The sequence below is a fragment of the Rhipicephalus sanguineus genome, chromosome 3, assembly GCF_013339695.2.
Source record: "Rhipicephalus sanguineus isolate Rsan-2018 chromosome 3, BIME_Rsan_1.4, whole genome shotgun sequence".
Lineage (NCBI taxonomy): Eukaryota > Metazoa > Arthropoda > Arachnida > Ixodida > Ixodidae > Rhipicephalus > Rhipicephalus sanguineus.
In genome coordinates, this window is record NC_051178.1 from 103960586 (window position 1) to 103976889 (window position 16304).

Here is a 16304-nt window from a genome sequence, read left to right on the forward strand (position 1 = left end):
TTCGCATGCTTCGGGCTAAGCAACAGCTGCGCAGTCGTGCTCAAAAAAAAAAAAAAGGTCAGAGCTCACCAGCTACATAGACGACGTAGTTGACATTTGCAGGCGCATTAACCCGTCCATGACCGAAGACGACATGATAAGTAGCATCATGAAATGCATAGAGGACGACGCCTTCCAAATGCTCTTGGCGAAAAACCCTCAAACAGTCAACGAAGTGATTACTCTTTGCCAGAGCCACGAAGAACTGCGCAAACAACGGCTTTTCACACGACGAGCTCTAATACCAGAGAGCACACTCTCGATCCTAATCAACAGGTAATGTGCTGCTGCTTCCGACTCATCGTTTTTCGACCAGGTCAAGAAATTTGTTCGGGAAGAAGTCGCACGACAGCTATCTCTTCTGCCAGCCGCCCAAGCGTCTGAATCGCTCCTGACTCCCGAGATCCGTCAGATCATACACGAACAAGTCGCAGACATCCGTACCACTTGCTCATCAGCCGGCTCCAGTGACAGTTCCGCTTACGTACGCTGCCGCCGTCGCTAAGCCGAGACCGTCGTCTGCGGCTGTGAAATACGTGCCTACGCCCACCATCTCTTCACCTCTACCCGCGACTGCAAACTGTACGGGTCCGCCATCGCAGCCCTTTAGCCTGGCTCGGCAATACCTCGCTTAAACTGCGGCCCCTGTTTTCAATCCGTGGCGCACCCAAGACAACCGGCCTATCTGTTTCTCATGCGGGTGTGCTGGCCATGTAGCACGATTCTGCCGCCGCCGTGCTTGGTATTCTGACTCTGCACAGCCACAAAGCAGTGATCCGGACTACATCTTCCGTTCTGCGCCTGCCGGTCAACACTTCGACGTCGCGACTTCTACTTCTCGAGGCTATACAGTACCCGTCGGTCTCGATCTCCTCGTCGACGTTCTCTGCCTCCCCTCATCCGCCGACCTGGAGCTGTTAACGAGGAAAACTGAATAGCGCAGTTCCGGAGGCAAGAACTGTGATCGCAGCGAACTGCTTAAGACCTCATTTATTCCCTGCCAACGTAATTGTAGTTTATGCCCTGCGTATTGCCGTTCATGTGCTTGTCGATACGGAAACAGCGGTGTCAATGATTTCTGACCAGCTTCCTCTTAAGCTCAGAAAAGTCACGACGCCGTTTTCTGCGATTTGGCTACGTACAGCAAGCGCCGAGCCGATTGACACCTTGGGAGCTTGCACCGTCCGTGTTTGTGTAGGCGATGCCCTGTACCACTTTGAATTAGTCGTTCTGCCTCGCTGATTTCATGCCATGATTTTAGGATGGAGCGTCCTGTCATATCATGATGCCGTTATCGATTGCGCCAGTGCTGAGCTTTCGCTGTCTCCTTTCGGCGGCAACATTTCCGAAGATTCCTCTGACGCCTCTGGTCGAGTGTTAGTCGCCACCAACACCGACGTTCCTCCTTTCTCTTCCGCCCTTGTACCCGTATCCTGCGCTGAATTTTCGGGCTCCACTGTTCTTTTCACATCGTCGAAGCTTGCTACTCACCGTCATCCTTTCTTGCTTCATTTTGCCCTTCTTACCCTGCGACAGGGTGTCAGCGCACTTCACATTGTGAACATGTTTTCTTGTCCTGCTACCTTGCACCAATGAGCGTCTCGGTTATGCTGACGAACATGACCCAAGCTTTGTCTATAATGTGCCTGACAACCCAGCTCTTGCACAGGTTGACGCAGTCGACGTTGGCGCTCCTCCTGCCGAGCCGTCTCGTTAAATAACGTTTTCTCGGTGCATTGACCGCAACCTCACTTCGAGTCAGCACGCCCAGATTGTCGACCTCCTTAGCCGCTTTCGGACATCATTCAACCTACAACAAGGTCGTTCAGGCTCCACTTCGAGAACCGCCCTTCGAAAAAGCTGACTTCGAGAACACTGAATTCCTAACCAGCGTTTCCACGATCGCGTCATGGTCCTTTCGCTGGGCCAGGCTGTCCAACGCTGGAAAGAACGTGAAAGACGCCACGCCGACTAAGCCTGAAAACAGCGTTCCGGGGACGGCGGCTACCTACAAAGAAAGAAAGAAAGAAAGAAAGAAAGAAAGAAAGAAAGAAAGAGAGAGAGAGAAAGAAGGAAGGAAAGCAAAGCAGTATGTCAGGCGCAAGGAGGTTTTGGTCAGGCACGCCCACGCCAAGCTTCGCTTGCCGCCTTTCCCCGATTGGGGAAGGGCTCCTGAGTTTTTTAGCTGGAAATATGAAGAGAGCATATACTTCAGCCACGACGTTAGGTCGCACAGAGAGCCTTCGCGCCCTTCCTAGGTTCGCGTGTGGTCCTCGCCTGCGTGGTTCTATTTCTCGGAGGGTTCCCGCACGCAAGAATGAAAAACGACGAGCGCGAGGAGGAAGCTGGACAGGCGGACGGCCGTTGCGCCGCTGCTTTGCACCTCCAGCTGAATCGCCGCCGTTAACACCCGCTTCGCTGACACGTCGTCGTTCGTTGGCACGTCGCTGTCGCCTGGTCCTGGCAGTAGTGATGGTGACAAAACGGCGGGAACCGCGAAGCGGCAATGCGTAGGTTACTGGACCCCAGTGAAACGGGCCAACCACTGAGACGATTCAGCCGGGGTGCAACCCGGCGGCGGAACAGCTGTCCGCCTATCCGGTTTTCTCATCGCGCTCGTCGTTTTCTTCATTGCGTGCGCCGATCCCTTCTAGAGATGAAGCTATGTTGTTCGGGTAACGTAAACGCTAGTTAGGGTAGTTGTAAAATAACAGGTCGCTGCTTCCAAAGAATGTAATACATCCAGAAAACTTTGGTCACTTGACCCCTTCGTCAAGACTTTGAGGCGTCTGAAAGAAACCAGTAATACGAATAGATACGTTGAGCAGTGTCTGTTCGGAACAATTAGCAGACTTAAACTCGTAGGACGTTTGAGGGAAATGCTACTTTTTCTTCACTGTAAGCTAACATTTTATTGCGCTTGTAGGAAGATGGCGGAGGCCTGGCCTCACTTCCGGAAGGTAACTTCCACTTGAGAAATTTTTTACTGCGACGGTGTTTACTTCTAGCCCATGCGTTCCCAAGGAGGGGAGGGGGTGATATTGGGTGGCTCGCGTCGTGTAGGCAAAATGGACAAAAAATGTCAACAAAAGGTTAGCTGGGGTTTATCTCTTGTAAACCTAGTTATCATGACCGGAACATCCTTTATTGTACCGTGCATGTGCGCTTTCAGACACTTGGCAATGCTTTGAATGCGCGGTTGTTTTCCTGTCGGTCTGATCTTGTGCATTCGCAGTCGAAGTAATAGGCCTACACCTGCAGCACTTAGGATACTGTTGATCACTTTTGTAGTCTAGCGTGCTCGACCTCACTTGTGTGTGCCCTTTACTTGTGTGTTCGTATGCGCGCCCATTTGTAGCTCTGGACGTTCGGAACCCATCAGTAGTCAACTTGTAAACATGCTCCACAGCGGAAGGAATGTAACATTTCGTACTTTACAGAGGAGCTAGATGAACATTCAATAGAAAACGACTATTCCTTGCAAACCTGCTAATTTAAGTGTTAGTACCCTACGCTGTATTCTTTCAGCAGGTCGCATGGCGGCGATGACCGACAAGGGCGCGCTTCGTTTTGACTCGCTTCATCAAAACGAGCGTAAATGCATACGACATCTCGCTGAAGATGCGACGCTGCGCTTTGAAAGGTCGCAAATAAAACGTTCACATTGCGAGCATGCACGCGCGATTGACGTCAGCATGGTGCATACGTACACCGGATGAACACAAAAACACTCACAGAGTCCCTTATGCATTCGGCGGGACACAGTGTGTTCCTTTCTTTATTATGGGTCAGCATTCCTGCTTTACGTAATATGAAATATGTTTCAGGTATCGTTACATCAACGTCATCTGGACGACTCGAAAGCGAAAGCTATCTTATTGTTATTTTTCTTATCGGTTTATGTATTCATCTTCCCCCGCCCCCCTCCGAAAGCTCTCTGCACCCAACGTGGTTCAGCACTCCCTCCGTGCTCGGTCCACCTTTGACCAAGCGAAGATGTCACGTGATGACGTCATTACGTGACGTCAGAAATTTCGGCGATCTGTCACGTCATGATGACATCATGAAGTGATGAGTTTTTGTTTCATTCGTGTTGATGCCTACTACGCGGGACGCCGACGCCGCCGAGGGTCAATACTCGCGTTTGGCGAGGCATCTTCGGCTTTCGCCTTAAAAAGTGTTAAAAGGCTGTCCCGACGGCTGAATTTGAGCTCGGGGCCTCTAGCATCAAAGCCCGTACTGCGAATTTTACAACCCAGGCGCATGATTTATGAGGCGGAAGTCCCATGTGCAAACAAGCGCGTTGAGACGCCCGGCACGTTTTCCACAACGATGCCGGTTGCCCCAATAATTTTCTTCGTGCAAGCCACTGCGTTGAGATGCTTGGCGCGTTCGCACAACAATCGCGGATTGTCGTCGAAGCGCCCTTCGATGGAATGCGGGTGAATTGTGCAACAATTCATCAGTGACAATGTAACACGCATTGACTATATGACAGTTATCGTTAGATGGCTTCTGCTGCAACGTGTCCCCCAATTTCTGCTGGCATTTACAATGATAATCGGCACCATTGAATTTGTAATGTATTTCCTTCTTTTTTTGTTTTCATTCTAGATGTGTGTCACGCACGTGCATTGACGTTTGTTTTTTTTTTTCGTGCAAATTAAAAGTCATTTAAACACCGAGAAGGTATTTACTATTATATGCGTTAGAAAGACGATGACCCAAGCGAATCGCGATGCTTGCCCTGGTTTAGGTATAACGCGAAGCGCTCATAAATAGGAACTTACGCAACCCACCGATATATTTCTCAAGTAGTATGCTGTAACATTCGCAGTGCTCGCCCCCTTTCCACGTCGGGGCTTTCTGATAACATTGCCCCGCTTGCTGTTATCTTGCTGTTTTCTTTTCTTTCGTGCCAACCTGCGATTGGCTGCGTAGCGCTTAAAAATGCGTCGCAAGGTGAATAAACTGGGATTGTCTTCCTGGCACTGCTTGAGTCGTCTCTTTCCTGGGCCGGCTGTCCTCCAGCCGCCGAATACGTAACAATGCTTAATCATGTGCAAGTACATAAAATTTATATGTTGAGTGTAATAAGCTTTCTGCAGAGGTTTGTTTAGTTGCTTTCTTTTTTTTATTCATTTATTTCTTCCTTTTTCTTTTTTTTTGCGGAAAAGAGAATCACGCAGGACAAATAATTATCGCATAAAAACAGGTCCCTGTAGCGATATTTTCAATGAAACTATAGACTGTCGCTGACTTGTGCTTGTGAATATACAGAGCAAATTTGTGCTCCTTTATTAAGTGTAGGAGTAAACAGAAGCTCTTGAAATGTTGTAACTTACCTGAGCAGCGAGGAGGGTCGCTTGGGACGATCAGTCAGCCGGGGGAAGAAATGAAGGAACACCAGAAAGTGTCAACAAGGCTGGTCTGTTTTGATTAGGAAACCTTTATTGCTGCATGTATCGCGTGCAATAAATAACGACGACTATTTACAAGGACGCGCAGCACGATATGAAACAATAGTGCATAATAAAGCGACCGCGCACGTTACGAATGCGGACGGTGGGATTACTGCAGTACTCGTGACGCCACAGACAGGAAAATGCACTAATGGTTTCAGCCCAGCTGTTTCTTAACTAAAGGAAAGAAAACACGAAACATATACAATAAAATGCCGGTGTATCCGTGATGCGAATGGTGTCGTCACACATTCTGTCTCTATATGAACCACGGACACTTGGATCACGCGAGTTGCGCTGTACGTCTGTATTAATGAACGTGAGGCAACAGCTGCTAACGAAGTCTTGGTGTTTCAGGAATGGCATGGCAGTCTAGTTTTTGACCGCACGACTTGCCATGCGCGCATATTATTGTGCGCAGTCCTTCGTAGAGAAGCAGCACTAGCGTCCTGAAGGCTGATTGCCCATTATCGATTGTTCGTTATCTGATGCCTGGCCTGTTTATATCCCATAGCCTACAAGCCCTTTTTAAGCTGTGGCTTTTTTTCCCTTGCATACAGCAGCAGCAGCACACGGCGAGCGACATGGGAGAATTTCCGAACTGGAAATAACACTCCCGAGATATTATGGGACGTGTCTTCCCAGTGACGCTTTAGAATACTAAAGAAATACAGTTACTGTTGGAAATAAGTGTCGTAATAGCGCCAAATTGCTTAAAAAGACCTGATTACGCAGTGTGAAAAAATGTTGAATCTAGTCTACGAATCTGTAGGTCAAGGAAGTTCGTTATGAAACATAACGCACCACGTGAAAAGTAGCGCGTTCAAACGCATGGAAACATTTCTGGCCAAGCACAGTAAAGCGTGTAACATGCTCCGTCCTGCATTTATGCCGATGAGCCGACCTGTGAAAGTTTTCGCGAACACATTGTCAATCACCACGGCAAACTGGTTCGTGGCATGGCGATCATCGATGCAAGGCTGTTGTAGAAATCAAGTTGACTGTCTGTACTTATCTCTTGTACTGTCCTTCCTGAGATTACACCGCGTTATAATATTCTCAATGCATCGAAGTATTTCTGGTGTCCAACTGCAGAAACAAATACACCGGGCAATCAGTCTAGTCCGTTGAGCAGGCGACGACAGATCGCACCACACCACCACGCAAGACGTTCAGAAATACAAAAGCTGAAGTGACAACATACTGGCAGTACATCAGAAGTTTGCGCTATCTGCGCCATCGCGTGCAATGTTCACAGCGTAACATACAAAGCAAAGTTGAAGAAGGAGCTGACCATACGTTCCTGTGAGATGAACAAGTGAACCCTGAGCGTGAATGCCCCCCACACTTATATGTACCCATTTAGACTATTCTTTAACATACGCGATGTCATACAACTAGAGAAATATGAGACGGCAGGCAACGGGAAGTCCGCGCAGGGCCGCCTTTGTCGCTTGCTGCCTGCACTCGCACTGCGTGTGATCGCTCGCGCCACATGAGAAAAAGCTGTTTTCGGCCAGCCGAAATTGCGAATATAGAGGAAAGCTAACCAAGACCCCCATTCCGAGCATCGCACATGCTACATTACCACGCGCATCGTCGCTCGTGCTGTTAAAGCTAGAGTTACGTGACTCAAAAATGCCCCTATATGCATCCTGATGCTCCTACATTTTCTTCCTCCTGCCTTTGTCATTTTTCTTCTTTCCCTCAGAGCCGCCTTCTCGCTGATCGCAACCTCTCTACAGGTGCTATCGCTACCCGTTCCCTTTCCAGGTCCCGTTTGACGGTGAAGTGCTCGATCAGCCCTGCTGGCTCTGAGGCTTGGAGCTGCCGGAGGCGGCTGCTGCGGCGGCCTTGTAGATCTGCTGCTGGTGGTACATCGGGTACCGCTGGTTGGTGGTGTGGTACACGTGCTGCTGAGGCTGCTGCTGCTGCTGGACGAAAAGAAAAAGAGTAATCAGAATGTGAATCAACGTTCGAAAATTATCGTGCTGATATCGCTTTTGGGGCAACACTGAGAAAGATCGATTGAAAAACACAAATATCTCACGCATCATATATTATTTTCTTTTTCGAGTTGTGCAAGCAATGAGAGCTGTCGCTTTCCTTATCTTAACTGTGGAGGACGCAGACCGAGAGACATGGGTTTGAAGCTCGAGCTGCGCTCGCCTCCTTAAAAGGGCCGTGCAGCACTTTTTCGTGTAGTCATAGAATGCCTCACGAACTGACTGCCTCAAAAAATTTTTAGAGTCCGACAAGTACGAGCGGAGTTACAGAAGTTTGTCCCACTCTCTGAGAGCTTTCTCTCTCCTTTCGTCTCAGCGAGCGCGCTGAAAGCTACGCAAGAGAGGGGAGGGGAATCAAAGGGTGTACTTTCTTTTTTTGTTTTCTTCGAACGAGCGCGCGGCCAACGTATAGACGTTGCGCGCGGCTTCCTTACCCGCGCCGCGGCTCGTGGCGGCACACCGCGGCGGCCGCGGTAACTATGCAGCTCACGATGTTCGAATTAGCCAATGGCCGTGTCTTTTGGGTATGTGACGCTGTTGATTTGGGTATATGGCATAATTTGTCGAGGGAAGAGCGAGCGATTTCTAGCTTATGCTTTGCATTTTAATTGTAAATGCCCTACCGCGTGCTACGCTATAAGGTTCGGCTCACATGCTCGCAGGAGCCTCGACTACTCACCGGCAGCATTTCCTGGCCATGCTCAAAAAGTGTTGCAGGGCCACTTTAAGCGTAGATATGCAGCTAAGTGCTTGCTTGGATACAGCATGTGGTGTGGCCCATAGACTTCATCGCTCGCGTAGAAAGGGTGAAGCTTAAGTAACTTAGGCGATGGTAATGTATTATATTGTTCTTTGAATAAGGAAACCTGGTGCTAATATATCTGTAATGTTTTGACAATATCAACAACGATAAAAGCAGCAATAATTAGACAACAGAGAACAGGGACCGTATTCCCAATTGAGCTCATATAAGCTACAGCTGTATGTTAGAGCATGTTCCACCCAGCTATGGTTTTGGGTATACTGTTGGAGAAAGCAGTCAGTCAACTTCAAGCAGCTATTATGAACGACAACACGATTAAACTGCAGACAAATGTCTCGGATTGCGTGCGTGACATCCACTTTCCGTGAGATGACAGTTTCGCTGGCGATATGGCCGTGGCCGGTGCCGTCACGCCTTGCGACGCTTGATGGGGCAAAGTTCTCACAATGCACTGAAGCTTATAGTCGCTATATTTTCGACAGCACTTATCTCTTTCAGAAAGGCAAGTGTGGGGACAGCTTGCACATTAACGTTTCTTGTGGAGTAACTTCAGATTTTTTTTCGTTCTCAGGGGCCAAAAAGCGACAAGCATGATGTGTAAGGGGCGGGGGAGGTAGCGCCTTTGTGAGCAGGAGCGCAAATCAGGTCTAACAGAAGGGCAGTGCGCAAAAATGAGCTGCTGAGCAAACCATGCACGTTTTACCGCGACGTTTGTACTGTTATTTTCTAGTCTTGTCAAGAGATAACTAGCATTCGAGAAGGAAATATACAACGTCGGAACATGCAAACGACGAAGTCTGTATTCCGGTTTTGCGGAGCGAACTTAGTTTCTCTCACTCTGTGCTAGATCCTGTAGTATGAAGCTTGGAATGACCGCAAAAGTTATTTGCATGCGAAGTCCAACGAGATATCATATTACGAAACAGTAGGCAGCATGACACTTACATGAATGCCATTGAAAGGTTTTTAGTTATTGGGCATATCACTCATCTTAAAAAATGAAAAAAAGAACATGGCAGATCCCTCCGTCATAGGAATCGGTATAACACGAAAGTGAAACATGTTTTCCCAGAAGTAGCGCTTATTGTGTAGTGATATATGAGAGCTTGTACAATGTATATTCGTGTTTGGCAGCTACAGCACCGTTTTGACGTGGATGCAGCCATGTCGACGGCATGTCTATCGCGACGACTAACGCCCGTGATCATGATTAAACCGTTGTGGTAGCTGACGTTGTGAACATATATTTGGACACAGCGAATCGTGAATCCCGCGTAAGGATGATATCAACAAGCTCATAATCAACACTGGTACCCGGTATGCACTTCTTCAAAGCGTCGTCAATTAAGGAGAGAAACGACACAGTGTGGGCTTTCTAGCAATGGGTGACCGACGCCTGCGCTCATGTATACACTACCACACACTGCGCTTCAGCAACACGGGAGGTAGGGGTTCGTAACCTGAGCCGCAAACGCGTGCGTCCCGCTGGCCTCTGTCTCGCAGGCGCTGGTCTCGCTCCACCAAGGCACGACATTCGCCCGTCGAAATCGCGTCCTTTCTGCAACGCGTATTGCAGCAGTTTTGTTAGTCCGTGCAGTCGGCGGCGGAGAAATCCCGTTAGTGCATGTGGAAGCTGCACTACTCCGATGAGCCGACGCACGCTAACACGAAGCAAAAGGCAAAGAACGTAACGACGTAACTACTTCAAGGGTGCCTCGGCGACGCCAGCGCGGCAAGTGTACTTCGCTGGTATCGAGACGCTTTAACCATGACCTCCGACATTGCGCGCAATCTCGGAGTAAGCGCTAGTAAGTGTCGATCGTGAAGCATTACCTATTTTCACCTCTCATAGACGGCGGCACCGCCCCGCTCTGCCCCGCCTACCTACACCGCCAACAGAGAGCACCATGCGAAAGAGAGAATGTGTGAAAGATATAAGGCGCGTTCGCGCCGTATTCCGCAGCTGCCAAGTTAGGTTAGTCGGTAGGGCTTCGGGCGCTTGCCGTCGCGGCCGCAAGGTCGTGGGTTCGATTCCCAGTGGGGGATCTTTCTCTTGGTTTTTTTCTTTCTCACCCGCTGGCGTCCATTTTATCAACGTCATATCCGTGACGGATGTACTTGGTGGACCCCCGGCATAAAACACTTTCATGTTAAAAAGAAATAGAAACCGAGTGCGCCACCATGTCCAATGTTCGCGCCATTCCAACACTTGGCCGAAGAATTCACATGTTACCACGATAGAGATTTGTACATTTAAACTCTCTCTTTAAAAATTCACAGATTTCAAATGCTTAATTGAAGAACACTCGCTATGCACTGTCAGTGTGGTACAATTGCCTGACCGATTCTCGTCAGCATCAGCATAATCACCAATACAGAGTTTCTTCGTCGCTTTATATTTCCCAGATGTTTATCAACAGGTAACTTAGGAACATAGCGGTAGTAACGGTAGGTAGCGCGAATTTCCCACGAAGACACAAGATACAAAACGACAAGCTACAAGCACTTACTTGAACTGAAACTTTACGACAGCCGAAAGCGCATAAAAAATAAATAAATAAATAAATAAATAAATAAATAAATAAATAAATAAATAAATAAATACACCACTCACCCATTCCAAACCTACACACTATCTGGGTAACTAACTTCCTTTCTCGTAAGTGAAACAGGCGGTGTGCTTACACCTGCTAAATTGCAGTTTCACTCTGGCAGCCAATGCTGTCACTCGGGATCTTGTGCATGTCGATGTATATCTTGAGTCCTTGTAGAAAACTTGCGCTAAATACCATTATGAATCCGTACCACCTAGCCCGATCAAATTGCCTGTTAAGCTTAGGAACAAGACGTTGCGGTAAATATGCGAAAATTGTCCATTTCCTTCACGGAGGATGCACTAATCTACGTAAACGCACCATGTTTAAAAACAAATCGGTTTTAATTGGCCTTCGAAGTCCTACGGGCATTGGCGATGACAGAGGTGGGCGGAGTGTATAAACCTCTCCGAAATTTTTATATTTTGTAAGCATGTACGTGATGTATGTATATACGCCCCCCATGCAACCCATGCAAACACAATAATAACTGTTGGGGTTTAACGTTCCAAAACCACGATATTATTATGAGCCGTAGTGGAGGGCTCTGGAAATTTTGACCACCTGGGGTTCTTTAACTTGCACCTAAATCTAAGTACACGGGCCTCAAGCATCTTCGCCTCCATCGAAAATGCGGCCGCCCGCGGCCGTAATTCGATCCCGCGACCTTCGAGTCAGCAGTCGAGCACCATAACCACTAGACCCCCGTGGCAGGAAACCCATGCAAACACACGCACGAACATAATAACGAGTTATCGGAGTACCCCCTTCACCACTCACCCCAAAAACAAATTCCTGGCTCCGCCCGTGACTCTCAGCGATCTGCCCCATTCCAAAAGTGCCAAGCCACCATATTGGGAAGTCGGCAGCTACATTCGTATCCAAAAATGTCGGACCACTCTGAAGAACACGCTTCGAGGATCGCGGTGGTGGGCGTGGAAGCACACGCAGTGGGGCAGAGGCCACTTGAGGACGACGAGTCATTAGCGTAGAGAATGGCTCGATGCTCGCGAAGAAGCTTTGGAGCGACTCGGACGCCCAAGTCACGCTTGGGCGACTTTCCGTAACCCGTTTACCCCAATAGGTAACATCCCGCGAAAGCTGGGTCACCGATTGGCGCGAAGTTTTCCCACGTCGTTGACAGTGGCAGCTGGACTCGAAACTTTGCTAGCGTTATGAGCACGGGCTTGCTGCTTTATATTTAGATGCGTCACGGTAACGATATACAAGTTAGCTGCCGGTCATAAGCTGTCGATCGATCTCTTCGGCGCATCTGTCGAGACGGCCAGTTACCGAATTGTTATCTTGCAAGTACGTGTGATACATTGATACCTTATAACGGTAAGAGCGTTAGCAGTTATCTCTGAAGATAACGTGTCGTGGGAGGTTTAGGAGCGTGAGAAAGACTGATAAACCATTATAGATCAATGAAATAGGTCAAGTGACACATGAATTATTTGGAATGTTTTATCGTACTTAGACCTAAAGGAATGATTGTGCCATTTATGAAAAGATTGGTCGGTGACTTATACTGGGCTGCGAGAAGCCAGGGGGGGGGGGTTAAAAAAACGTGGGTGGCGCGAACCCTTCAGACTGTCGCTGTCAAAGACCACGCGCTCGGAATTACTTACCGCCAATGATCGACCAGAAAGGAGAACCTCTTTAGCATAGGAGGAGACGGTTAGGGTTGTTACTGCGCATCGACCATTTAAACTCATTTTTTGGTCATAAATGGCTGCCGCTGAGCCATAGCTCAAGGTATCACTTTGTCGCATCAATATTTCAGGTGTGTTAGACGAAGAAGGAAATTATGTAATTGGCTGCGAAAACGACATTATCGCTCACACTTGCGCCCCTTTTCCAATATGATTTCAGGGTGAGAGAGTACAGCTGTTTTCCGCCTAGCACTTGATGGTTTACTACCAACCATAAAAGAGAAACCAAGAATGATTTGTGGCCCACGTAGAAGAATACCAACACAACTAAATGTTCTTCAGTAAGATCGACAGAGGGTGGGACGGGACAGGGGTTAATCCCCTCTTCTCCCCTCCCCGCCCGAAGGAAATTGTCGGACTAACCTTAAATAAAGCTTATTCATTCTCATTTTCACTAAGATACGCGGCACAGGTCTGCTTTATGTAATCTTATCAGTACTGGCATGACTTACGGACTTTGAGGGAGCTATAGTCCTTAATCGCCAAACCTGCTTCCTATTTCCAACAGAAGATTGCGAATGTTCCGTTATGTAAAGGTGCAACAGCAGGTTAGAATAAACAGCTGAACTTAGTCACAGAGGTAGAATGCCCTCAAAGGAGGGAGATGGTACAAGTGTAATGGAACTACTAAGCCGATCGGGATTTGTACAACACCTCTGATTTCAACAGTTGGCGCTTGGATCATTTTGGTTAGCTCGCTAAGGGCCCGTGCTGAACCGTGTCACGGCAGCCCTGATACCGTGCTGGGCTTTCCAGTGACCGTAGCTAATCAGCTAGGCAGACTTCTAGCAGCGCTATTTGTCTTGATCATTCGCCATAGATAACGAACCCGAATGTGCAGCTCAATCATATGAAGACACTTACCACGTCGTACTTGATGTTCGCTCCGTCGAGCATCTGCATTATCTCGAGCACCTCTCGGGGCAGCTCGGTGTAGCCGTGCCGCTTGGCGAAGCCGAACACGTTGGGTATCTGCGAGACCACCGAGGGCACCATGCGCACCAGGCTGACGACGCCGGTGGCCACCAGGAAAGGCACCACCATGTTCGAGATGAGCGGCTCGAAGCGGGACAGCATGCCCGTGCGAGCTGTCACCAAGTTGTCGCTCTTCTCTTTAATCGAGGCTAAGCTGCGCGCCTCGATGCTTAGCAGCAGAGGCACCAGCGACAGGCCGCACAGGCATAGGAGCGTCTGGGTCTTCATGTTGCCTGGATGGGTGACACGAAACAAGGTCAAACACCATGCGAAAAAAAAAAAAGACGAAGAACTTTAAGAATGGTGCGAATTCCGGCTTCATAAGGACCAGCTGCACATTGATTCACAGCTGAGGATCAAGGCACCAAATTAAGGAAGATTGACAATAAGAAAGTATTCTAAAGAAAATGTCCCAAGTACTCTGATCCTCTGGTTGCTGCGGTAGGCGATTGAGAGATGCTTTAACTGTATCTTGAAATGCATGAATTCGGGTGTAAAGTGTTAAAAAACGCTGTACAGAAGCTTGATGTTTCTGAGAACTACCCGCGTCATGTGTTATAGAAGAAAAATCGAGTTACTGCTAACTTTGGACATAAAGAGTAGCGGCCTTCTTTGAGCAACCAAGAACGTTCTTGTTGTGTTGTCCTGAAAGAAAAGAAGGTGGAGAAAAGAAAAGCCGCCGCAGGAATTTGCCACGAATGTTCCCGTTGGCGACATTGAATGCACGGAAGAAAGTGCGAGGAACAAAATAATCAACGATGTACTGACGAGGACTGCATTTCGATTTGCATAGAATCGGAATTAGAACATGAATGTACGATTACACTGGTATCACATTTGTCACTAGTGTCTCAGCCACGGCATTAAAAAAAACAAAAACACGTGGGAACCATTGTGGAGAAGACGCGAGTACTCAGGCGTACCCGGGCTTACCTTAGTGCCCTTCGCTTGTATTTCAATGGAACTTCAAGTATCTTCCGGCATGCATATAGATGCCTTCGATTATTGTGTATCCGTATAACATTTTGTGGGGCGCATGTAATGGATTTAAGAAATAATACGTTGACAGCCCTCCTTTCTTTCTTCTTCTTCTTGTTTTTTTAGGAACGCTTGCATGACGGATCTGCTTATACATCGTTTTAAACGTTTTGAAGAACATATAGCGCATCTCTTAAAGAGATTGCGGCCTTTTGAAGATGGACTCCTTCATAGCCAAACCACGAATAAATACGTTCTGTGCAGGGTAAATTATATTTTTCGGGGAACAAGGGATGTAAAAACATATGTCGTTGTCATATGCGCTACCCCATGTTAGTTAGGTAAGTCATAGGTCCATGCAGAATGGACGTGGGAAAGGGGGCAGCCACTTGACCTTGATAACTTGCAAGACGAGCATACGAGTGCGTTCTGGCATAATCTTTTGAGATCGCTGCACATTAGTCCCGAGAAAGTTAACGCGCAGGGCGCTTTCTTTAGGTGGTGGTATCAGTGAGTTCATTTTTTTGTGCGTCATAACAAGAAGCGCACAGAACATACAAAAGTCCGAATCGCGCAAGCGTAACAAATCTACAGGGAAATACGAATGTCGCGTTTATTACGGCATGTTACGGAATTAAGCGTATTACGTTGGAAAGGTCACTTCCTCATAGCCAGGGGGGTCGCTTTTGTCGCAACTCCATTTACGATATGCAAAGCTGACCGGAAACATTAAGGAAGCACGACGCGTACGTTAACACAGACTTGACGCACTACGGACTACTTGGATAACGTTTTTTGCAGTTGTAAGCCGGAGTCGCCATGCTCCCGACTCTTTTAATTCGTGAATGCTGTTCCCGTTTGGTGGTGGCTTTTCCCTCGAGCTTATGATGAATAGTCTTTCTAAGAAACTGAGACTACGAACGAAACTGCTAAGGCCCAGTTTAAGTGCGTGAGGTCGTCTTAGCTTAACGTTTTAGTCTCTTCTTGAGGATGACTTTCATTGTGTGTCACTGTCTCGAAAAACCGCAAGCCAGTAGTAGGGAAACTTTAAAGCGAGCTATATAATGAACTGAGAAGTTTACACAAGCATTGTAGCTTATACTGGTTGCACAAATGTGAGAAGCTCGGAGGGAAACGTAAGGCACAAGAGCGACGCATCGACATGTTCTTGTGTAGTCGACGAACTAGGTCACCTCGTTGAGCATTCTATATCCAGGGCACACGTCTCAATAACATATCGATAGATTTAATTAGAGTTGTGTAATACTACAAAATATTATACCACCGTCTCCCAGCTAAATGAACTTCAATTAGGTAGTTGTTTAGCCACTATAAAACAATACAAAATTCATTCGTCAACCATGGATCCGTATCGGCCTTGTAAGTGATCTGCCTCAGTTAGCAATTAGGCAAGCGGTTATCTCTTACCTGAACTATTCGCAAATCTCAACGAATCCTTCGGCGTTCCTGAAGTTTATCCTCTTGCGCACCGGTGACACCTTCGAGGTCCTGTCGTTACAGGGGTCGCTGGCGTTCTCCTCTGATCACTCGGCTAAATCGTGCGGTCTCCCAAAGGAGCGGGAGGTCTCTGCAGGACGTGTGTCGTCGCAAAACTGTCTCGTCCCGTTACAGAGGGATGTCGGTCAGATTTGGAAGGTCTCGTATCGGGCGCAGTGGCCTTTTAAGCGGCCTCGCGCTCTCCACCTATCCTCTCTTTCTCTTCCCTTCATCCTCCTCCTCCTTCTCTTTTCCTCGCGGAGTAGCTGCCGAGA

The 16304-nt window shown here is 48.0% G+C and overlaps 1 protein-coding gene across 2 annotated transcripts; it reads right to left on the reverse strand.

The window, feature by feature from the left end:
- Window positions 1-7236: 7236 nt before the first annotated feature.
- Window positions 7237-16041, reverse strand: LOC119385055 (uncharacterized). Of its 2 annotated transcripts, none has more exons than XM_037652616.2 (3): window positions 15961-16041; window positions 13444-13787; window positions 7237-7432 (listed from the first exon to the last, which is right to left on the reverse strand). In XM_037652616.2, the coding sequence occupies exons 2-3, from the start codon at window positions 13780-13782 to the stop codon at window positions 7301-7303; spliced, it is 471 nt and encodes a 156-aa protein (XP_037508544.1). In that variant the 5' UTR covers window positions 13783-13787; window positions 15961-16041; the 3' UTR covers window positions 7237-7300. The 2 variants fall into 2 exon arrangements, with proteins under 2 accessions (XP_037508544.1, XP_037508543.1); XM_037652615.2 differs by having other exon boundaries at window positions 7237-7435.
- Window positions 16042-16304: the final 263 nt, after the last annotated feature.

Coding starts and splice junctions, on each gene's coding strand:
- LOC119385055 (XM_037652615.2), bottom strand. CDS start 13,782: ATGAAGACCCAGACGCTCCTATGCCTGTGCGGCCTGTCGCTGGTGCCT. Junction 7,436..13,443: donor CGAACATCAAGTACGACGTG/GTAAGTGTCTTC, acceptor CTTTTCGTCCAG/CAGCAGCAGCAGCCTCAGCA.